The 25,668-nt window shown below is 37.1% G+C and overlaps 1 protein-coding gene across 2 annotated transcripts in view; it reads right to left on the bottom strand.

Annotated features, from left to right (window-relative positions):
• LOC134531631 (lysophospholipid acyltransferase 7) overlaps positions 1 to 25,668 on the bottom strand; it is a 79,280-nt gene that overhangs the window by 27,423 nt on the left and 26,189 nt on the right. For both annotated transcript variants that reach the window (XM_063367389.1, XM_063367390.1), the window contains one exon: positions 14,888 to 15,053. In XM_063367389.1, the coding sequence (XP_063223459.1) occupies positions 14,888 to 15,053 (166 nt within the window). The remainder of the gene's footprint in view (positions 1 to 14,887; positions 15,054 to 25,668) is intronic.

Raw genomic sequence — 25,668 nt, 5'->3', positions numbered from 1 at the left:
AGAAGTCATCAACAAATGTCACTAAATAACATGCCCCTCCAAGTGATGCAGGTAACTTACCCATTACATCAATTATAGGGGTTTGGTAGTGGATCTCTCACTCTTCTTGGGAAAACCAATTTTTGCAAACTTACCCTGCACGCATGTATTACATAGCTCACTGAGTTTTCCGGTTACATTGATATTTGGAATTTTCTTGATGGCTGCTTCATGTAGATGTCCCAGACGTCCATGCCACAGCTGGATACTCCTCAGTGCTACTGCATCTCGTTCCTGAAGAATAGTGCTGCAATTTTCTCTCTCTACTTCAGATGATGCTGCCGCGGAAACTATTTTATTTACCACCTTAAGTATGTACAAACCATTTGACGTTTCTGCTCTAAAAACTGTTTCTTCCTCATCTTGTCCCACTGCCTGATGATCATTTAGCCCTGTGATTATCCCCTTAGTTGCTAGATGGTAACAGGATATCAAATTATATTGGAATTCAGGCACATACAGAACATTTGACAATCCAAGAGTCCAACCTCCACACTCCTCTGTGATGGTTATTTCTATCGTTCCACAGCCCTCAACCTTTGCAAAACCTTTGCCCATAGAAACAGTTCCCTTGCATGTTTCAAAGGTCATAAACAAGTCTCGTCTATAACACATGTGATCACTTGCTGCCGAGTCAAGTACCCATTCATCTGTTCCTCTCATAGGCGAAACTAGTCCGCTTGCACTCACACACGAGCGATATTTGCTTCTTTCTTCTGTAATTGTTTCTTGTAATGTTTTTTTTTACCTACATCTTCTACCTTATTTTTACAGTTTACTGCCCAATGGCCACTATTCCCACACTGGTAACATTTTACCTTCGGGCAGACCCTTGAAATATGTCCCCATTCTTCACAATGAAAGCACCTTTTATTATTGTCCGACACATTACTCACACGCTCATCGTGTTGACGATTCTCCATGTTGTTCTTGTATTGTTGAGTATTTCTTCTCCCTTTGCTATTCTTTTCACAGTAACTCCTTCTTTCATTGTGTATTTTTTTACTTGCCAACACTCCAGAAGTGTTTTGCAGTGTATTTACATCTTCCTCTCTCAACAATATAGATTTCACTTTCTCAGTGGTTAGGTTAGGCTCTCTACTAATAAAACTTACAAGCATCCCATATTTTCCCTTAGGTAGTCCAATTAGGAATTGCCCCGCTAATTGTGTGTCATTTAGTAGTTCCAATCCAAAACCTCCACTTTGTAATTTGCGATTACATGAATAAGTTTGGCCATGTAGTCATGCATACTCATTTCTTCCGTTTTTTAGATGTTGACCATTTCTCTAACCATCTCCAGACATTGCGGAAGAGTGTACGACGAGTGAATACGGGCTAATTTATCCCACGCTTCCTTCGCTCTTACTATTCCTCCAATATCTTACACGTACGGGTCGCTAACATTTTTCAACAGAAATGCAATCGCTTTCCTTTTTAATCTTGTTTGCGTTTCATTTAATTCAATCTTGTCATCAAAACTGGGATCTATTGCATTCCAACAATTTCTCACAACAAGTTCAGCATGAGCTCTTCTAGACCATTCATAATAATTATTCTTGTTCAGCTTCGGAATATTATCGCTTCTCGTCTTGTCGGCCATCTTGACCAATAATACATTTACGGTCATTTTACACTTCTCATCTAGTATTTCGTTTTGCAGTACCTTCTGCACCCATAACCTGTTAGAAGATTTCACTTTCATGGAATGAATACTGCAAATAAAAACACATGCTTTGAAATTCACTAATTTTACTTCTAAAGTTTACACACATCACATCTTAAACATGGTCGCGTCAAAACAACACTACAACGAACTAAGTATTGCAACAATTGTTTTTAACATGTTACCAACCTTAAAACTAAACATACCAATTTAAATGACTGCCACAAACACTTAAACAACAATATTTAACACACAACAGCAATTTCTACACAAAAACTTGACAAACCACTTCAATAAATACCACCCTTCTTTGAGTATTAAAAAAAAGTATTTTTTTATAAACTGAAATATGTTTTATATCATTCTCAAATACAAGAATTTGCATTTTTTAAGATGACATACATAATTTACACTTACAGTTTAACTTCAAACTTCACAGGCAAACCCATTACAAAATCCTCGGTGGCTATCTGCCACCTTCGGTCCGATATGCCCTTGGCTTGGCCTTGGCAGTGTGACATGGTCACAAGACATGTCACAGTTTCAGTTGCTAATCTTCATTTACAGTCTCAGCAGGTGTGAGCAGCACACATTTAAACTCAGTTGTGAATTTTCAAAATGGTCATAAAGTTAACTTATTTCTGGGAAAGGTTATAATTACAAATTCCTACCATGAATAAAGAAAGACAACTTGCAGACGTAATTTGAGAAAGTAGAATATTATACGTACTTGATCTGATAAATCTAAAGCAAAGGCTCTCAGAGCCGCTCCGTGTAATTTATCCCACCAACACCCATCTCAAAGCTTGGCTATACAACAAAGTCTAAACTTCGCACTATATTACACTTGAAAAGTTAATGTTGTTTGGGCTATAAATGTTAGGAAAAATTGTATTATGTGCTAGAAGAATACTTCTAAACAAGCCAAACATAGCTTTCGCAGTGGATTTATTGACACCAGGAAGCTTACCCATACAGGTTTCAATTCCAGCATAGAATTTTTTAAATTATATGATATGACACTTGATTTTCACAATAATTTCTAATTTTGAATTATACTTAATTCCAAATCTGAAAAAAACATAATTAACACAAGCACCTGCATATCAAGTATAAAAATTATTTTCCACAAACACCTAAAGCCTTTGTACAACCCGTTAAATGTAGAGTTATTAAATTTTTGGCCAAATATTATTATTTTCGATTTAATGTTTCATTCTAGTTTGAAACATCACTTGTCTGTGTCTGTATTCATAGACATTATGCACACCTGGTTATCTTTATATCAGTTTAAAATGGTTTGTCAGGGTAAGTACAATAAACTGCCCTGGCATGACAGGAACAGGACACAACACAGCACTGTAGGATGCCGTGTCCTGGTTGACAACAAAGGTTCTTTCGAATCGTGCCAGGAGTAAATGACACGGGTTTGATGGAAAATGTGTCGTATGTTACCTACAAGGCAGGAATTTCCATCACAGAGTGCCAGTGGCTATACTGCTGGAGTGTCAAGAAAAACATTTTGCCAACAAAATATTGGATATCAACATTGTAATTTTTTTTTTATGTTGCAGCATATATATGATTTTGTTTTTATAGTATGAAATGATTAGTTATTCCTCAACAACCTTAATATAGGTGCATAGTTCAAATGTATGGTATGACTTTTAGTATAATTCTGTGTGGTTGTTATAAAGTATAAGTTTAAATAAAGAGCTAATTATTGTATTTTTTTGCTAATCTTAAGTTACAAATTATTGTGATGAAACTTTTTGATTGTAATAGTATGAGTATAAGCAGTGGACCTACACAATCCCATTACTCCAGGCTAGATAAATACTAATACCTAGGGGCAGTGAAAAACGGTGAATGCCAAATCGCGAAATTTTTGTAAAACCCCTTTCAATTATCTGTACTGTATCAAAAAGTGAACTTAACCTATCCACAGCACACCTATACAAATTTCGTTTTCGCAAAATCTTATTACCACCGCGAAATATACCAAGAAGGCGTGAAATTGGTTAATTGGTAACGAAATTGCGAAATGCCTATCTAATTTAATTCGAAAATACGTTAAAATTATTAGCAATGCACAAAATAACTTCCGTACATTGATACAATACTCGACGTAGGAGACTGTACACAAATGGGAACAGCTTTCCAGACAAAAGAATAACAAAAATCACGGAGGAATGGTATTGGTTGAAACAGAACTTTTTACAGGTGTGTATACCAAACAGAACAGCCCGCGAGTTGTTGTTACCTTTGTGCTTTGTGGTCCCTGTTCATGGGATGTAATAAATTAAACTTGTTTGCTAACTGATTGTCATGCTACCGCAAAATATCATTAAAAAAATTTAATGCATCATAACATAACCTAAACGTAAATTATCTTGACTTTAACTCCCAAACAAACGCTTCGTTGTCAGTAAAAATTGTGCATTGTTAGATAGAGCAATTTTGATATATTAATGTAAGTCTGGAAATTGTGTGTTGACAGTTGGCAATATTGCTCTAGCATTTTTTATGTCGTAAGTGTGTGTGAAAAGATGGCGGCATGTTTTACAACGTGGTTACAATGTCTGAAATAAAACAGTCGTCAGAAGTTTGTAGAAATCCTTTTATTTCTTTGTTCCAACTTTAACAGGTTATGGGCCCAGTATTGGCTTAAGAAACGATAGCTACAACTATCAGAAATGGAACGCGGTGTCTAAGAGGCTTGAAAGAAGTTATCGGCACAATGGCAATGCCGACTGGAAACATAAAGCCGTTTGAAGGGACAGGCTACACCTTCTGGAAATACAGGATCAAGCTGGTCCTGGAGCAATCCCGTTTAGTAGAAGTTCTCACACAGAAATCACCTGCAGAAGGTAAAGATTTGGACGTCTTTAAATTGAACGATGTGAAGGCAATGAATATAATTACACAGTGTTTGGCGGACAATGTGTTGGAGTCAGTCATGGATAAATCCACAGCCAAGGACATAATGGATACGTTGGATTCCACCTACATCAAGAAAGGAATAAGCCAACAAGTCGATCTACAGAGAAAACTAAGAACATTTCAGTTTAAGTCAGGAAGCTTGAAAGACTTTATCAATACATTTGAAAATACGGTAAACGAGATTAAAAGCTCGGGTGGTAATGTGTCGGATGCTGAAGTCATGACTCTCCTACTCTCTTCTATGCCGGAAACCTACGACGCTGTGACTCGTGCCATTGACATTGTTTTTAGTAAGAATCCGGAATATGTTAACTTAAATTATGTGAAGAACGCTCTACTCCAGGAAGAATTACGTGAAAAGGAAAAGGTAAACAGTGAAGAGAAATTGATGGCATTTAACTCAAAGAAAACATTCGGTAGGAACACGCGGAAGGATATGGACACAAATGGTGATAGTTTCAGAAACCAAGGTAAAGTGCCATTCAAATTTAATTGCTACAGTTGTGGACGCAAAGGTCATAAGAAATGTGAGTGTAGATTTACTGGGGGAAAACAAAGCGGTAACTTTAAGAGTAACCATAAGGTGCGTGAGAATAATGGTGAAGTGACTTTTGTGACAGCTAATGAACATGAGCAAAATATACAGAGTCAGTGCCTCATGTCGGACAGTTCAGCAATCTCTTTTATGGTGGACACTGGTGCTGCTTATCATTTGATAAACAAGAAACACGAAGATCTTTTAAAGGATACACAGGAAGTGAATTTAAACATAGCAGTGGCTAAAAGTGGTACTCATCTCAAAGCACTGAAAAGTGGGACCCTACAACTGGCTACTCATAAAGGTAAGCCTATCACTATAAAGGACGTTCTGGTATGTGATAACTTAGAATATAACTTGCTGTCAGTTAAAAGAATTGAGGAAAATGGATTTAGAGTACTATTCGAAAATGCAGAAGTAAAAATATTGAATAAGGACTCTGATGTTTTGGTGTCTGGAAGTTTGATTGGCAATCTCTATGTGATCAAATTCAAAATCGATGAGAACGTTGCACTGTTGACCAATAATGCAGATCTTGTGCACAGAAGAATGTCTCATTCATCCTATTTTTTCTTGAAAAGTTTTTGTGAGATTTGTATTAAGGGCAAACAAACTAGGAAAAGCTTCAAAAGCCTACCTCCAAAGAAGAAACCCAGAAGAATTCTTGAAGTTGTTTTTTCAGATGTAATTGGACCAATTTGTCACCCGACTTATGACTCTAAAAGATACATTGTGACATTCATAGATCATTTTTCCCATTTTTCCATGGTTTATCTGCTCTCTCATAAGTCAGAAGTTCTTGATAAATTCAGGGAGTATGAGGCAATGGTGTCAGCTAGATTTGAGACCAGAATATCAAGGCTTCGTTGTGACAATGGAGGTGAATATAGATCTGGGCAGTTTACTGACTTTTGCAAATTGAAGGGTATCCAAGTAGAATATACAGTGCCTAGAAATCCTGAGCTGAATGGCGTGAGTTAACATTATTAGATTCTGCCAGATGCATGTTATTGGATTCCAAGGTTGAAAAGAAATTTTGGGGAGAATCCATTTATGCAGCAACATACACACTGAACAGAACACCCACGTTAACTTTGAAAAGAGGGATGTCCTGCAGATATTTGGTACGGCTACAATGATCTGAGCAGGATAAGAGTATTTGGGTCAGTAGCCTATGCCCATGTTCCAAAGGAATAAGTCAAGGGTAAACTTGACCCGCTATCAAGGCCATTAATAATGATGGGTTACACTAGTAATGGTTATAGATTGTGGGATGAGAGTAAGGGTAGAATCATTACAGCATGTAGTGTTAAATTTAGGGAAGTTCAGGGACCTAACCATTTGGTGAGTCAACCCCAGTCGTCAAGAGTGCCCATTCTTGACTATTCTGAACAAAACGATGATGAGGACAACCCAACTTTTGAAGAAGAACTGAGGAAGATTTTTTTGGATTTCCTGAAGAAGATGAAAATTTGATTCACGTCAATGTACCAAGAAAGAGCCATCGAAAAGTAAGACCTCCAGAAAGGTTGCAAGATTTTGACACAAGTTTGATAACTGCATTGTCAACAGGACTCCTACCATCAGAATTACCTAACACATTTCAAGATGCATTGGAATCCGGATGGCAAGCAGCCATAGATGAGGAACTCAACACCCGAAAGAAAAATAATGTGTGGGAATTGGTTCCAGAACCATCAGGAGACGTCATTGACTCGAAATGGGTTTTTACGGAAAAGGAGATTTTAGGTGAGAAGATAAAGAAGGCAAGACTTGTTGCAAGAGGATGTTTCCAACAATCAAAGCCTGAAGAAGAAGTTTACACACCAGTTGCTCGCCTGACATCTCTGAGGTGTCTACTCTCCACGGCAGTCCAGAAAGAATGGTGCATCGATCAACTGGATGTTAAGTGTGCATTATTATATGGTGAGTTAAAACAATCAGTTTATACGAAGATTCCAGAGGGTGTTACTGTGAAGATGGAGGACGAAGATGGGAACCTTGTATGTAAGTTGTTGAAATCTCTGTATGGTCTCAAAGAGTCCTCACTAGGGATGGGCCGGTCGAATCCTCGAATCCACGAATCCCACCGAATCTCTAGTATTCGAAAGATTTGAGATTCAAGGAAAAGGATTCGAGGATTCAAATAAATATTACAGGAAATGTAAATTTAAAAATTCATGCCTAAGATAACAAGGCACATATAATATTACCGTTTCCCAAGATTCTGTACTTTTAATAAGTAATTAAGTAACTAAAATAACAATGCACTGATGTGAAACCTATGTTCACTAAATGAACATTTTTGCACAGTGATTCATAAAAGTGGAAATTTATTAAGGCATAATTCACAGAAGTGTCATCTGAATAAGCTAAGACTTAAAATAAAACACGTTTCGGATTGAAACTCATATAATGATTCTCGACTTTAAAATCAGTTAACCTAGAAATTCGTTGATAATATAACCATAATTTTGGCCTCCATCACAAGTTACGGCAGCACATTCAGTATTAACAACGAAATTAACTTTCTCTAAAATAAAAAGGATACGTTATGCAGTATTTATTTTAATAGCAATTCAATTTAAAATTTGCTTATATCAAACACGTTTTCCGTAACGAATATAATTATCTTTCTACGTCCGTGTTTGTTTTTGTTATACTACCAACTTTAAAATATTTGCTGAGTGTTGCATAATGGCCAAAATATGTGTGTTAGCCGGTTATTCTCAGCAGCAAAAACTTACGAATCTTCATATCAAGCATTTTAAATTTCCAAGATAAAATATTTGCAGTGCCCATCCACTTTACCTCTGAAATTCCACCTAATTATTTTCTTTGCTTAAGTGAGCCTAAATGTTTAAAGTTATACGACGAAACATTCTTATTTCCTAAAAATGGCTGAAACCAAGATGGCCTACTTTGGTTTCATCATCCGATTAAACATTTATGACAAGCCCTAGCTTTGACTACTTCTGTGACTGTTAATAACAGTTACGTTGGTAGCACTAAAATTGTTCCGCCGGATTATAATTTCTGTTTCCGTGGCTAAACTAATGTATTCTAGGCAGCGTGGTGTTAAAACATTATGGTTAAGTGATATTTAAGTTCAAGTAATATACTTTTACCGATATCAAGTTCAAAATGTCAAGTGAAGTTTGGGAACACTTTTCAGTTTATGCGAAAGACCCTAACTATGCAATTTGTAAATACTGCAAACAAAACATTTCTCGTGGTGGCAAGAGCCAAATAACTAGTGCTATGAAGAAACACTTGAAGAAACATCCAGTCCACGTTAGGGCTGCATCACGTTCTGTGAGTAGTTCTAATGAAATCATTAGTGAAAAAGGGGCTGAACTAAAATTAGTTGAAACTGAAACTGACTAGTCTAGTAAAGAGAGTCAACCAGGACATAGCAAAAGCATTGTACATCAAACTCAACCAACACTTAAAGATTTCATTGCAAAAAGAGAGAAATTTAAGCCAGGAGATACAAGAAGTGCAAATATTACCAAGTTAATTGGCAAAATGATTTGTTTGGACAGACAGCCTTTTTCAGTGGTCGTAGATAAAGGTTTCAATGCTCTAGTGGATCATCTCGAACCTAGGTACGCCATGCCATCACGGAAATATTTTGCTAATAAAGTTATTCCCAGCATGTATGGTGAAACTGTGTCATCTGTACAAAAAACACTAAGTGAAGCAGAGTTTGTCTCGGTTACAATGGATTTGTGGACCTCAACAGCCAATGATGACTACTTAGGTGTAACTGTGCACTTCATTGACAGAGACTTTTGTGCCCAGCATATATGTATAGAGGTGGTACCGTTTCCAGAAATCTCCCATTCTGCACAGAACATTTGCAGTTCTCTGACAAGAACACTGGTTCAGAGGGAAATCATAGATAAAGTGTTTGCTGTTGTACGAGATAACGCAAGGAATGTTGTAGCTGCATTGAACTTGTCCAGTTACAATCAGATCCCATGCTTGGCACACACTTTACAGTTAGTAATAAAAGATGGTCTTCTTAGCAGCAAAATGGTTGCTGCAGCAACAGGTGCATGTCGACGCATGGTGGGACATTTTAAACATTCATCCCATGCAACCAAAGTATTGAGAGAAGCCCAGAAAACTGTTAGTTCACCTGCTCATAGGCTCGTGCAAGATGAACCAACTCGATGGAATTCAATCCTGCATATGCTTGAGCGACGATATGAGCAACGGAGAGCTTTGGCTCTTGCAGCAACCAATCGTGCCTTGCATGTAGAAATATCTGTGGCCCAGTGGGAACTTATTGAAAACATAATACCTATTCTGAAAATATTTGACCAAGCTACCTTGCAAGCAAGTAAGGCTGGTGTTAATTCATCAGAAATCATACCCATTGTTAACAGTCTGCTACAACAGTTAAAGACACCTGCACCTGTACTTTCAGGTCTTCAGGGTGTGAAGAATGATCTCTTTGCATCCTTGACAGAAAGATATAGGACACTAGAAGAAGAAGAAGTGTATGTTTTAAGTACACTACTTGATCCTCGATTTAAAGGAGCTGTGTTCACAAGCAAGGAAAAGCTTGATAGAGCAGTGGAACTTCTCACTACAGCAGCACAAAAGCTTGACTTGCATAAGCATTGTGGAGTGGTGCAAAAGCAAGATGGGGTAAGTAGTTCTCTTTGTTTTGTTAATTTTTCTGCAGTTTGTTTGTATCTGTTAGTAATTTCTTTCAATTTTCTAACCAGGTACCTATTCAAACTGGTTCCTCAAGTGGCATATGGTCACTTTACTCACAGATAATGCCTGAACGCCTCGCATCCATCAAGTCGGATTCTACAGCTGTTGATGAAGTGACCAAATCTGCGTGATCCAACAGTTAACCCAGATACAAACATCCTGGAGTATTGGAAAACTCAGTCTGCGTGTTTACCCAGGCTACATAAACTGTCGAAAAAATATTTGTGTTCACCTCCAGCGACAGTGTTCTCTGAATGTTTGTTCAGCACTGCAGGGAACATATGTGATCAAAAACGGAATCGTCTGGATCCAGAACGTGTCAAAATGCTTGTTTTTTTTAAATAAAAATTTAAAGTGTTGAATATCTCCACATTATGTTTTTGTTCACTTTCACCCCCCCCCCCCTTATAAATTAAATTTTACACCCCTGAAATCTGGATTCGGATTCAAGGGGTGGATTCGAGGTACTGTTTGGGATTCGGATTCCAGATTCGGATTCGAGGAAAATGGGATTCGAACCATCACTAGTCCTCACAATGTTGGTACAATAGGTTGAAAGATGTACTAATATATTTGGGTTTTAAAAGGAATGTTGTAGATCCATGCATCTTTATGCAAGATGATTTGTTTGTCATTGTATATGTGGATGATCTGTTGATTCTTCCTGACAGTAAATTAAAAATAAGTCATCTCAAAGAGGATTTAAAGAAAGAATTTGAAATGAGGGAGATGCATAACAACACAGGGTTTTTTAATTTTTTGGGTGGAAAATAATTGTCGAAAGGGGTCTGATCCGCTTAAGTCAAAAGAAACTAATTGACAAAATTTTACACAGATTTGATATGCACAATAGTAAAACCTCAAACATCCCCATGGAACCCAAGTTTAATTTAAATGCAGCCAATGAATGTAAAGTAGAACTACCATATAAAGAGTTACTAGGCTCCCTCATGTACGTTATGTTAGGAAGTTGACCAGACATATGTTTTGTCATCACTTATTTTGGTAAGTTTCAAAATTGTTATAATGAGACTCATTTTAGGCATCTAAAGAATGTACTGAGATACATTAACAAAACTAAAGATTACTGTCTTTGTTATTACAGATGTGATGATAATGATATTATAGAATCCTATGTTGATGCAGATTTTGCTAATCGTAAGAGTATATCTGGTTTTTTTGCTAAGGTTTTTGGTAATAATATTTCATGGAGGAGCAAGAAGCAAAATTGTGTGAGCCTCTCTAGCACTGAGGCTGAATATGTTGCCCTTGCAAACTCAGCCAGTGAAAGTTTGTATGTTAGAAATCTCATGAATGAAATTCTTCACCTCCTAGAAATGGGTATTGTGATTTATGAAGACAGTCAGTCCTGTATCAAAATGTGCATCACCTTTGAGAACAAGGGATCAAAGCACATTGCTGTAAAGTTCCATTTTGTAAAAGATCTGGTGATGGAGAAGAAAATTTTGAGATTATGCTATGTTGAAACCTCTCAGCAATATGCAGATTGTTTGACCAAAGCTCTACCTCACAGTAAATTATTCAAATGCATTGAGGGGCTAGGTATTGCAAAATTGAGGGAGAGTGTTAGATAGAGCAATTTTGTTATAGTAAGTCTGGAAATTGTGTGTTTGACAGTTGGCAATATTGTTCTAGCATTTTTTTTATGTCTTAAGTGTGTGTGAAAAGATGGTGGCATGTTTTACAATGTGGTTACAATGTCTGAAATAAAACAGTCGTCAGAAGTTTGTAGAAAGCCTTTTATTTCTTTGTTCTAACTTTAACATGTACAAATGTGCCAAAGGTTTTAAGTGTATTTGAAAGGGCACGGGAGTATGAAAGTGAAGGGTTTTAAGTGTTTGACAAACATAAAAAAGTTATGATGTGCAAGTACTGCAATGTAACAGTTGACTGGAAAAGGAAGGATAGCTGCGAAAAACATTGTAAACAAAGGTCTTTGCACAAAGTCAACAAAGATAATGGTGGCAACGGAGTGAAAAGACAGATAACAATTGTTGAAAATGTGTCTATGAACAAAAAACACAAGGCCGAAAAAACTAAATTAGCGAAAGACACAGTGCGGGCTTTCGTGCAAGCAAACATCCCGCTTGAAAAACTGGACCATCCAGGACTGCGATCTTGGATGAATGAATACATTCCTGATTCCAGGTAAGTTAAGGAGAAGTGCCTCATTACCACAATAAAACACTTTTATTGTATTTTGCATTTTTAGTCTTTTTGAGTTTGCTAACAGCCTATTTGTAGGTAATTTAAACTTGTTATCATTCTGTCACATGCAAAATATTCTCAAATCACTAAAGTCTTTAAAGTAACACCAACTGGTCATTATTTCAAACTAGCTAATAATAAACACTACTTATCTTTTTTTCTATATTTCATCTCTGGTATTTACAAAATTTATTTATGTGCAAGGTAAATACGGGGCCTTTAAATTTCACAAGAGAAGTATGTAGTGCTAGTATCAAAACACATGGAAACAGGATTATTTTTCAAAAGTTTAGTTCAGAATGTGCGAAATCAATACAAATTGAGAAAATAAATATTGTTTATTTTTAGGGTCCGGTGACCTTCCACATTCACCTACCTTACGAAGCACTTACCTTGAAAGTTTGAAAGTTGAAGAGGAGAAGAAAATAAAAGAACTGGTGAAAGGGCAAGACATTGTTGTATTGTGTGACAAAACAACCAACAAGAAAGGACAGTGTGTGTTCGTCGTACTATTTAAGATTCTGTCTTCAAGCAGTGAACAAAAATTGCTTGTACCTGGGACAAAAGTTTTGATGAATGCAAATTCGACAGAATGCTCACGAGCAATTGTTGATATATTGGTGAAATTTGATGTGAAATATGATAACGTAATTTCTTTCACTTGCGACTCGGCAAAGTACATGACAAAATGTGCTGACCTTTTGCACGTTTTGGTAAGTGACAAACTGCTACATATCCAGTGCTGGGCACACAAGCTCTGCCTGGTTGGCAATATTTGGATGGCATAGCTTTCTGAACTGAATGAGTGTGTAATGAAAACCAAAATGTTTTTCTTGAATTCAAGGAAAAGGAAACACCACTATTTGCAGTTTCTGACGGTGTCGTCCATTCACCCCAAATTGTTCCCATCTCCTGTTTTAACACGCTGGAATTCGTGGTTCCGTGCTGTGGAGTACATTGACACATACTTACGTTACCCCATGTTTTAGAATACTTCAAGACAGAAGATGCAGAAACTAGTGGCAGTTCAACAGAATATTACATGCAGATGTCTATGGACAAAGTTGCTGTTTTGCAATGTGAGCGCAAGATTTATAGTTGAGCACTGTAAGTCAACTGTAGAATTGCTTGAGATTTTAGATGGTTCGTCATATCCTTTTGCTCACAGGTTGCTAGGAAAACTTTATGATTTGAAAACCAGTTTCAAATTGATCAGTGATAATACTTTTCATCCTGAAACAACACAGATGCTGAACTCACAACTTTGCTTGAAATCTGCTGTTAGGGCTACTCTTGTTTCAACAGGACAAAAGTCTATATTGAAGCTATCATCGTTGATTGCCAGTGTAGAGTGTGTGGGTGCTTTGTTTGATCCCAGAGAAATTGCTTGTAAGGGGCTAAGGTTGACGCTGTTGAGTTGCAGAACAAGATCGAAAAACTTCCTTTCCTATCCCAGGTGCCTTTTTGACTTGTTCTAGAAGGCTACACTCAGACTAAACAGGCAGTCTTAAAACCAATTTCTAACAATGTCAATATTCTTACCATCCTGCTGTCTTTAAAATCAGATTTCCCAGAGTATGCAACCAATGCTGTGAAGTGCCTGTGGATCCCTGTTTCCAATGTTGACAGTGAGAGGGTTTTTTCCATGTACAGCAACATCATGTCTGACAAGCGAACATCTTTTCGCGCTGATAACATTGAAGTTATGTTGGGAATGTATTTTGGAGCTAGCCATTGAAGTCAAGGATTTTAAGTTTTTGTGTACTTGTGTTACTACCACAATTCAGTATTTTCACATGTTCTCTATTTCATTCTTGTCAGAAACAATGTAAACAGATTAAGAAGGCCATGTTAAGTTACTTAGTTTACTCAAAAAGTACTTTTGCAAATTATTCAAAAATATTGTAGCAGATTGCTTCGAAAAAAAATCAAGAGGATGCACAGTCACACTATGCACGCCACAAACCTGTGTTACAAGCTTTGCAAATTTTATAACACAATTTTTTAGATTGACTTTAGCTTATTTTATACTGAAAATTATATTACATTTGGTCAAAAATATTAAGAAATTGTTTGAAATGATATGAAACAATTTCTTGGTAGGTGTTCAGACACATCTTTGTTTAAACTGTGTTTCGATTTTTCCATACAAATGGAATTATTATAATTTTTCAAAAGTAGTTGAAAAACACTGCAACATGGGCAACATGGCCTTAAAACTGTATACAAAATTTGGGGAAACAGTATGTGGGAAACCTCAAAGCAGAGATAGGACTAGAAGGCTATATTCATTATATTCTTTATAAATTGTATTATAAATCTTAAATGTGTATTATTATGAATGTCTTGGGTAAAAAATTGTTATAATTGAATAACATCGCTTATGAAATGCATAAAAATTACTCTAAATACATTGTTTTTCTTCAACGAAATTATCTTATAATACCGAAATTTTATGACGAAATCCTCTGGTTTATTCACCCAAATTGAGACATTTTATTTACCATTTTTCATTGCCCCTACTAATACTGAAGACACCCAAATTCAGAGTGGAAGGAGAACAAGGAATGCAAGTTCCTTCAGCCAAGGGCAGGTGGTACGATGCACCATTCTGCCTGCCAACTGGTGAATTCTGAACCTCTGTAACCCAATTATCACATTAACTATGGTATAACATCCTCTCATTTTACTTGAAAAGCAACACTTTTACTGTATGCTGGTGTGAACATAGGTATCTGTACCTGTGAGGACTCCAACATGTGTGAAGGCATAATGGAAGATGTCCATAAACCCAGGACTGACAGAAGCTGCCACTTCCTGAATGTTGGTATCACTGTCCTCACTCTTGTCCCTTGCCTTTGCTTTGGCAACTGCGGTGTCTTGGACTTCGAAGGCAAGACCCACCAGCTGAAACACACGTCCACCTCTACTCTACAGCTGTCTTGGGCTAAGCAGACACAGGACATAGGGTATACAAGCATTATATTACTAAGAAGAGTGCACGTTGGCTGGGCAAATTAAATCATCAGTTTTCTTGTAGCTCAAAAACAAACATTTTTATTGTGCTGTACAATTTACAAAAATGTCCTTAGAATGTAATTTTATTTCTTCTCCAAACAAGATAACGTCAGAGGTATGACCCTTTTAAGCACAACTTAATAACAGAAACGAACAGTTTTCTTTTCTTTAAAACTATTCAAACAAAAAAAAAGTCTTAGTTGTATTTCCAGACAAATTGCAAGTACGGCATTTGCACTACATATTACAATTGTTAGACTGTTGAGGTTAAATCATTTTGAAATACATGCAAACAAACCTTTACATAATTAAGTAAAAAAAACTCTACTAAATGTACTCAGGATTTCTTACTAGAGTAATATTGATGGCTGTACTACTACCTAAAGAAGTGCCCTCTCAAAAGTTAACTCCCACGATAAACAGATAATGAGCTGGAAGCAGACTCCCCAATGTTAAAACTGGCACTAAATTTGTATGAATAATGAAATAAATAATAAATTGCTGGTCTGACTAAAGCCCTTAATTGAATTATTTATGTGCAAAGAAGTAAATATGCCTCAACACTAATGAACTAGTATTAGTAAAAATATTTAGAGTGCTTCTAACACTAATTTCACACTTCTTATGGCCAGTTGCACCATTAGAGGGGTGTAATCTTGTCTCATGCCCTGGTCTGATCATTGTTCCAAAACTTTTTCTGTTGCAACATTGTGTTCTGAGCCCCAAACTAACATCTTTTGAAACTTCAAAACTAACTGGCCAACTTAGTGATTAATGACAATGATCTCAGATAGACATAGTGAGAGCAGAAAAGTCTGAAATATGTAGGGACTTAGGTTACCACTATAATCAGATGAAAACATATGCACATGTATTTATAAAATTTTGGATTCTGTATAGCACAATAATGATAGATGCTGCTTTTTCCTGCACTGCAATCACTTTCCAAATAAAATACCCATATTGAAAGTGGTAGGAATTACAGTTATTTTATTTTTATGCTTAAAAAATATTTTTTATCTTACTTAAATTATTTTCATTATTAATTATGTCTTTTCTAAACCGTCTTGACCCAGAATTATTTTATGGTTTTTGGGTCGTAGGTAGGTTATAGGTTAAGATATTCAATTAAAACCTTTACCATTAAATCAGATGTGTTTCGTTTGTTACATCCCACCCTTATTTAACCTCTTTAAATGTTACATAAAAGAAAAAAAATAATAAACAAAAGTGTCAGGTATGTAAAACAGTGTTGACCCGGACACTGACCTAAATAACATAATAAACAAAAAAACTAACCTTCTACATCCACGCTCGGACACCCTAATACATGAAAAAAACTGTTTACTTCATTTCTGATGGGTTTCAGGTTGATGTTTATGATATGAGGGAGGGAGTAAGGGAACGTAGAGTAATAAAAGCCAGTTTGTACCATACATGAAAATCAAATTATAATGGCTTTAAGAAAATGAAAACAGATCACATTATACTTTTAGGAAACAACTAAAACTGCAGTTTTAATTAACAATATAGCCATCAAATAGTATTTAAATTTTAAGAACAAGCGGTCATTCTTGTAGTTAAAGCAGGCAGTCCGAGATTGCGCTCAACTTAGTCGTAATCGATGACACTTTTATCCTCCAGCTCCACACACTTAAAAACACACTTTTTTACATCCATGTTTCAAACAAATTGCATGAAGGGTCCATCAGGAACAATTTCTTCCACCAGCCCTACAAAGTATTTTACACTTCTTTTGCCATCAGGAGGTCCTTCCATTTCCAATAAATGGAATTCGTCAGAAGAGTCTTTCAGCGAGAAGTGCCCCTACTCACTAGATAAAGACGGTTCCCTCAGCCGCTTTCAAATCTTCTTCCTCTCTTTGTTTGGCTTTGCAGGCTTCAATTTTACACCGCTGGACGAAGGTTTCGGATCGGCAACCTCAATGTCTTGAGCCAAAATGCTGTCCTGGAGCAACACTGACTTTTTTCTTCCTCTTGGGTTTGTCGTCACCAGTGTTATGGTGGAGATTAGACAAAAAGGAAATTACTACCTCTCTTACTAGCTGCCTTGGTTTCTTAGTAGGGGAATTCTCAACTTGAGTTTCTGGTTTCTTTACCAGTTTCCTCAAAACGTGTTCGGCATCAAATGAACCGATTCCATAAGCACGAAACTCAGCTTCTACTTTTTTTTTCTGATTAGGTGATATCGCCTCACAGAGATTTTTGAGGAACAGTGGGAAAAACTGTTTGGGAAAATTGCTCAGCATATTGCAGCTTTGCTTGCAGTTTTCATTCTAGGATAATCTGACTTCAGGCTCCCTTCAACGGCCTAAAAAAAACTAAGCGAAGTGTTGCAACACGAGTGTTACGTTTGGGAGAAGACAAATAAATGTGATTTTGTTTGTCTCGCAAAGTCTCGGTACATCTTCAGAAAAGAGCACTGAACAATGGTTTTAAACCAGTCCAAAAAAGCAAACTCGCCAATCCATCCGTATTTTGACTGGTTGTAACGAGCTCCAGGTAAGCCTCCTGACACCCAAGTGTCATACATTCTTTCTGCCTTATAACAGACATAATGTGGCAATAACTCCCCACTTGTCGTTCCGACGAACATGAGGGAGATATAGCTTTTCGAGCTGTTCAAAATCCGCTCTGGGTATTTTGTACCCAGTTTAAAAATATATTTTTATGATGCAGAGCCATCACTCAGGTTGGTTTCATCGTAGTTTAGTATGTTTGCTGGGGCATGTTGCCAATAGTCAGTTTAAGGTTTTCAAAGTATTTTGAAACCTCACCATGGCTGACCATTGCTTGCCTATGGGTGATATTTCTACCCATGCGTAGTCTGAGATCGGGATTTCTGGACAAAAACCTTCTCCAGGAAAGTTGTTCATAAAAACAAGCACCTGACAGCTTTCCTTCTCCAAATACATTTCACAACAAGGTGTATGTCAAGTTAGAGAAAGGAAACCTCCATTCTGCTACTTTAGCTGCGTGAGAAGCAAAAACCTGTTCTTCAGCTTCTGAAAATATCGGCTGTTTGCCGTGAGAACCTTTGTATTTTCCAAAAACGTGATCACTTAAAATGGAATTTGGTAAAGAATATTTCTTTGCAGCAGCTGTAAGTCTTTGATTTCGTGAATGACTTTTTGCTAAAGTTCATATTGTTCATTCATTTTCACTCATTGAACACTAACATCACTAACAGTAATAATTTTATTAAATAAAACTTAAAAACAAGATTCAGGTAAACATAGGTATTAAACAGACACCCCACTAACCTATAATTTGTCAATGTTGTGGCATTTGGTGGGAAGTGCGCTAGCAGACGTGAGTAGGCTTAGAGTTACAAGTGCCGAATCTCACTCAGCTGAAGTATCCAGGTAAAAACTGGATGAACTTTTTTTTAGAAAAAATACTCTTTAAACTATCAAAATATTGTCCGCGAGAAAATATTTAACAGAATATCAACTATATAACATCTTTGTTGAAAAATAGAAAATATTATAAACCTTAGATGAACAAAAAATTTTTTTCCAAAAAGTGAGCAGTTGGTATACCTACAAGTGATGACGGAAAAAATGCATCAAAGCCTCTAATACTCATACAGCTGTTTAGCCTGTGTTTTGAAGATCTTTCAATACAATTATCATCGTGATATCGCGTCAGGTGAGTTTACGGATAAGATTTTAAAAATAGTCTGCATGCTGTCCAGGTCAGCAACCCCTGTCCAGGTCAAGATGGTTCTATGGTATACTTTTTGCAGATTGTTTAGTTTGATAATAGTTTTCAATAGTGGTTTTCTGTCATTAAAAGTCAACATATACAAGGCAGCAACTGTATGAACTGCTATCTTGTGGCAACCACATGAACTATTTGCTTGAAATGTTGCAACGTATTGGGTTGCAAAGGAATCCATTAGGTTACAATTCTGCACAATGAAGAGTAAAACACAATTTATTGATGGCAAACATGGCAGAGGGAACCACGTTATATTACGTGGTAGCAGATGAAGAATACTAATCTGAGTTAATAATCAGAATGATAACAGTTTTCCAAAACACAAATAGACTATAGTTTTAACAACTTTAACATACAACATTTTATGCGTAGCAAGTACAAATGACTAGAAATGGAAAATGATTCATCATTTAACTATCTTTGATAATACTTTACAGGCCTTTTGTGGTCAAAGCAAATCAACATTCAAACACTTTGCAAGCGTACATTGTGGGGAGAAAGAAAAATCAAGTGTAAAAATGCAACCTTAAGTATGTACATTACAAAAACATGCAGGAGGCACCGATGCAAGATGCATTACATCTACCTAACTTTGATAAATTACAGCATGACATGAAAAACTTGGTAGAGCAGTAGTTACTGAAAATCATACTCCCCTAGAAAATCCTAGACCGACAAAGATTACAAAAATGAACAATGGAATGGTTAGGGACATTAAACAAGTAGTTACAATATTACACTACAAAGAGGATTACTAGAAATGTTACAAGCTAATAGTAAGTTATAAAAGATATACAGTGTATGCGTCAGTCAAAGGATATTCTAAATTAAGTGACAGATCCTAATATTAATTGAACAAGGACGTAATAATGAAAAGAGCTCTCAAAAATGTGGCCTCTAATCTGCACAGGGCTAACAAAAGCGAACTAAGTCCAATGGAGTAAAACCCCATAAAAATGCAACAAATGAATCAATGACTCAACATACAGCGGCAAGGTAATTTATGCCTGCAGGCATAAGCAACTGTAAAACTAGACCTAATTTGAAACGTTGTAAAATGAAACAATAATTTATAAAATGAAAATAAAAGTCACAATCACATTTTATTCTACTGGTATGTCCACCACATACAGCCCAAACAAATACTATATAGCAGCCATGACTCACTTCTGTTGTGACCCATACTACCAACTCCAATGACCCAACTAATGACAATAAGGCAGAGGCCAGCCAGAACATGCCAATACAAGCCCTACCAAAAGTTTGTGTGCACTTGCATGTCAACAGAGGCAGGGCAAGAAGAGGAAGGAGTGGAAGAGTTGGATAAGGAAGTAGAGGGGGAAGGAGGAGAAACACAAGGAGGTTCCTGAGATGCCACCAAGGACACATCCTGCAATTTTCATTTTGTCTGCGCCTATTGCAGTGTCACAATCGAGTGTAACAACTTATATGCAATAAGCCCGCCAATAGAAATGCACTTAACATTTCTTTGACACTGTTGCCACAGTCTGAAAATGTACAAACTTTGGTTTATGCTAGCCAAGATTAGTAGCCACAGAAAATTTATCCTAACGATTAGAGAGTTTTGTTTCATAGATCATTCTTGGGACAAGAGTTGGCCAGTAGTTATGATCAATGATGAGAAAATCTTATGATACACATTAAAAATAAGAATTAAAATGTTGTATCTATTTAATAGAGAGAGATCAGCACATATTATATAAATTTAATAAAACATGTATTTTTATCCAAATTACTCAGCAGCACTTTGATGGCTATATAATTATTACTACTGTTAAAAAATATAAAAACATTTTTCGTGAACCAGCTAGGATACAGCATTGTTATCTATGAGCTCCTAAATGTAAGGCTCCCAAACAAAGCCTGATAACTTTCCTGGCAACCAAAAGTCGCAAAAAAGTAATCATTATTTTAAAAAGATATAAAGGCAAAATAAGCTAAGTCATTAACATGATAAATAGAAATTAGAATGTAACTACAAAGTATATTAAAATCATTCAATCTGACTAACATTACACCAGATGAAATTGAAAAATTTATTTCTTAACCCTGCAGAGGTCGCGCGCTGACTCAAACTCCGCATATATATTTGTTTTCGATTTTCTTTTGTTATCTGCATGTTGTGGCGTCAGCTGTAACGCCCCTTGTGCCCCAAAATTATATTATTTTAATTTAATAAAAAAAATCCTAGGAAACAGCTGAGCAAAAAAAATAAAGAAAAAGACAAGTATTGCCAGAGGTGGCACGAGGTGGTAAACAAGACAATTTGATACTCCCTGCACACAAGCAACTTGGGAGCTAGTGGATCGTTTAAATAGATATAGGTTAATAAGAAATAAATAAATAACTGCATAAGTAGATTGGTCTATAGGATTCCTGGTTTATTTAAAAAGTATTAAATTAATTCTGTTTACCATTTGTTTTAGTTTCACAAATAAAGGTATTAACAAGTTATTAAAAGGAGGGCCGGCCCGATATGATTAACAAACGTCATACTATCTTTCTAACAATAAATCAAGCACAGAAAAACAATTTAAAAATCTCCTTCCTGACATATTAGCATGTTGGGTTGGTCCACGCATTACTGTAACAATTTCACATATTCTTATATGTTAAGTTCTCTATGGCACTGCTCGCTGGTATTCATTTAAATAATTTCTTTCGTTGGTTGTAGGGAGAAGTTATATTTTAAAATATCACCCGGGGCTTAAAAGTTGGACGTCTGGCCGGGAGGAAGCTCTTCTTAAAGAGACTCGAAGATCGAGGTCCTGGACAACATGATGGGTGTAATTTTGGCGCCCAAATGTTGGACCCTGTCTGAAACACAAGCCAAATTCAGACGAATTAGACCTGCTTCCAGACAGTCAAACACAGTCTGCGCGAAAAGGCCAACAAACGGGAATTCGGGGAGGAAAAATAGACCGAAGTACTCACCAAACAGGGTGTAGCTCCTGGACTCAGGAAATGTCTCGCGCTGACATCCGAAAAGCACGGACCGAGAATAGCGCGGATGACGCGGCAGAAACCATGATTTAGGAAGATAAAAAAGAATTAATAAAATGTAAACTAAAACATTATTTGTTGCCTAATTACGACTGACTAGCTACTACTAAATTTGGAAACTGGGATCACATCCCTTAACACCGATGACTATATTCCTAATTCAAAGGAAGAGTTCGTCGTTGCCGCGAAAAAGCCTCTCGGCAGAGGAGACGCCTAGATGACGCGGTAAGTAGCCGAAGCCTAAGTGCCGCAACGGCGGACAAAGCTCCTAATTAAAATGGGCGCTCGGCCCTAGGGAAAAGAGGGGGAAGGTTCGGCTCTGGACCGAAAACTTCCGGAGGTGACAGAGGTGGGCGTAACTACACCTTCAGTTGTTGCGCCGAGGGACGACCACTGTGCTCTCTACCAGCGGGCACAGAAAGCTACATAGGATCGACTTTTACAGGAAGCGAGTAGAAAGCATAGGGCCTTATGTAGCAGCCGGTGCTGCTCTCTGGCGGCCTAAAGGGGAAGGAAAGAAGGAGGTTAGCAAGGTCGCCAATAGGTGTCACGGGCGTTAGCTCCACTCGCTGGCGACAAGCGCAGAAGTAACTGTTTCTGCCACTAGATGTCGTGGGTGGTCCATATCTGCACATATTTTTCTGTGGCAAATCGTCCTTGAAGTAGGCCACTGCCTGGCGAGTTCACATCAGGGCAATGATCCTGGGCTAAATTCCAAGAACCAAAGTGGGGAGTTGGGAGGGGTGAGGGTGGACAAAAAACGCAACGAATCTGGGAACGAGCGTCCTAACGTGACTTTCTACAAGTGAAACTAAGATGTATGCATGACGGAAAGAGCTGTTGTAAGCTGGTCTCTGAGAAGTGGTAACAACTCGTCCAGAGCTGTTGTGTGCAAATTTAGTCATGCAGGGAATTAAAGTTACAGGCGTGACTGCAAGCGGGAGAAATGTCATCCCGGCTGCTAACAACGTCTTTAGGCTTGCAAAAGCTCAGATTGGCCGCTGAGAAAAAGGTGCCTCTGTCCACTGCCGCAAAGTTTAAGTAAGTAGAGTACACCAGCCTAACAAAGTGTAAATCACCCTTTAGTAACCAATAAAAATGAAAAACAAGATATCCAAAAATAATTTAAAATTTTAATAAAAATTTAAAAACAAACGTGCCGAAATACCTCATTTCCGGCACACAGCCATCTAGCTACCTTCCCCTACCGGGAGGGGTGGTAGAATATGCTAGTCAGTGCGTTCTTAGCTGTCGCAAGGAGCGGACACGTGTCATGTGCGGAGTCTGAGTCCACGCGCGTACATGCGTGTTTTGACTGGCGGAGTGAGTCCGCGCACGATCGTGCGTGTAATGTGACTGGTGGCGTCTGAGTACGCGCACGAGCATTTGTGAGACTTGAATATTACTTTGTTCTTGAAAAATGGATGACCCAGAGTTTGAAGTAGAAGGTAGTGATGACAGCTGCGAAGATGTTATCCAGGTAAGTCCCCATACTACAGACACGGAGCAATCAGATTGTGAAGATGATTTTCCAAGACAAGCTGCTTATCGTGGAAGAGATGGCAACACACAGTGGTACAACCGCCCAGTAAGAAGAGGTCGAACCTGCCGACAAGGGCGTCACAACATTGTGAGACATCTTCCAGGTGCTTTGGGCGATTCAAGATTTTGAGTTACTTACGAGGAAGTGTTTGATTATATTTTACCGAGAACATGTTGGATGACGTAGTGAAGTTTACAAATTTGTATATAGAGTGTTTACAGGGCAGTTATTCTAGAGAAAGAGACATACATACAACAAATATTCATGAAGTAAAAGCTTGCTTGGATTTACTCTTCCTTGGGGGTGTAATGAAAGCCTCGCATACAATCTCAATGACCTTTGGGCTGCTGATGGAAATGGCATTGATACTTTCGTTTGGCTATGAGTGTATAGAGATTCATTTTTTTGCTCAGAGCCTTGCGATTCAATGATAAATCAACCAGAAATGAAAGACTCAAAACTGACAAACTTGCTGCTGTGCGAACCATACTTGACAGATTTGGTGACAACTGTAAGAGAAACTATTCACCATCAGAGTTTGTCACAGTTGACGAAATGCTGGAGGCCTTTCGTGGTCGCTGCCGATTTCGGCAGTATATACCTTATAAACCTGCCAAGTATGGTATTAAAATTTTTGCATTAGTCGATGCCAAAATTACATATACAAAAAATTTAGAAATATACTGTGGCAACCAACCTGAAGGTCCTTATGCACAATCAAACTCGGCATGATATTGTGAAGAGAATGGTAGCGCCCATAGCAAAGAGTGGATGAAATGTGACTTGTGACAACTGGTTCACATCCGTGCCCCTAGCCATGGATTTACTAAAGAATACAAACTTGACACTAGTTGGGACAATCAAGAAAAATAAAAGAGAGCTACCACCGATAACAGTCTATGAAGGATAGACCAATAGGGTCCAGTCTTTTTGCTTTCAACAGAGACATTACGTTGGTGTCAAAAATACCAAAAAAAAAAAAATGTACTACTCATATCTACAATGCATGCTAGTGACGATATGGATGATGAAGCTGAAAAACCTGAAATAGTCACATTTTATAATTCAACAAAATCGGGAGTTGATACTGTTGATCAAATGAAATCACTTTACAATGTAGCAAGGATAACACGATGCTGGACTTTGGCAATTTTCTTTGCATTACTAAACATTGCAGGAATAAACTCCTACGTGATTCAGTGCACAAATTTGGGCCGAAAATCTTTGAGGAAAGACTTCTCGAAGTCATTATCCAAAGCTCTTCTAAAAGACCACCTACATGCGAGGCTTGTATGTAAAAGTCTTCCTCAGACTATAAGTCTTCGCTTGAAGGAAGTGTTGAATGCCCCAAGACAAGAGACACCGGTCACTAGTGAAAACACTGAACAAAGGCGTGGCAGGTGTAAACTTTGTGACCGAACAAAAAATCGGCCAACGAAGTACATGTGTCACAATGCTGCGTGTCAGAAATTTGTGTGTCTTGAGCATGTAGGATCTGTAAATTGACCAGATTGCTCGAATAGTGTGTCTTACACATAAAATGGCACCGATTACAAATTCTGTGCAAATAATAGAGTTTTGTGTGTTCTTTTTGTTACATAAATTATATTATTGTTTTGCTTATTATTATAGGTATACAGATGCAGTAAGTTTGTGAACTGTTTGAATTTTCAAACAACTAGTTTTCTAAATAAAATTTCAAGATAAACGTGGTGACTCAAACTATTTTAGAAAGTTGTGCTTAGGCCTAAATTGGTAACTGGTCTTGTAATATTCATAATGACAACTTTTTTTGCACTAAAGACGATTTACTTAGTGTTTTTGTTTCCTGATGATATTATGCTAAAGTGGTAGAATATCAAGAAATGATTATTCGGAATTTCGAGATAAATGTAGTAGGTAATGAAAAACTATTTTAGAAAGTTATGCTCAGATGCCAATTTTTTACTGGCATTGTAATAGGTAATCATATTGGCAAATTGTTTGCACTATTAACTAAAACATTTTTACTTACAATAGAATATTATTTGATTTAATACAATACTGAAGATAAATTTTAATTAATAATGAAATCAATAAATATACTAAATTTTTATTCTAATTTATTAATGTTAATTATTTATGAAATAATAATGTAATAATTTATGCTGCAAATAAATTATACATATGGGAACATTACCTCACTTATATAAAC

Source organism: Bacillus rossius, chromosome 5 (genome assembly GCF_032445375.1).
Source record: "Bacillus rossius redtenbacheri isolate Brsri chromosome 5, Brsri_v3, whole genome shotgun sequence".
Taxonomy (NCBI): domain Eukaryota; kingdom Metazoa; phylum Arthropoda; class Insecta; order Phasmatodea; family Bacillidae; genus Bacillus; species Bacillus rossius.
The sequence above is the reverse complement of the archived record's forward strand: the minus strand, read 5'-3'. Positions and strand labels throughout refer to the sequence as shown.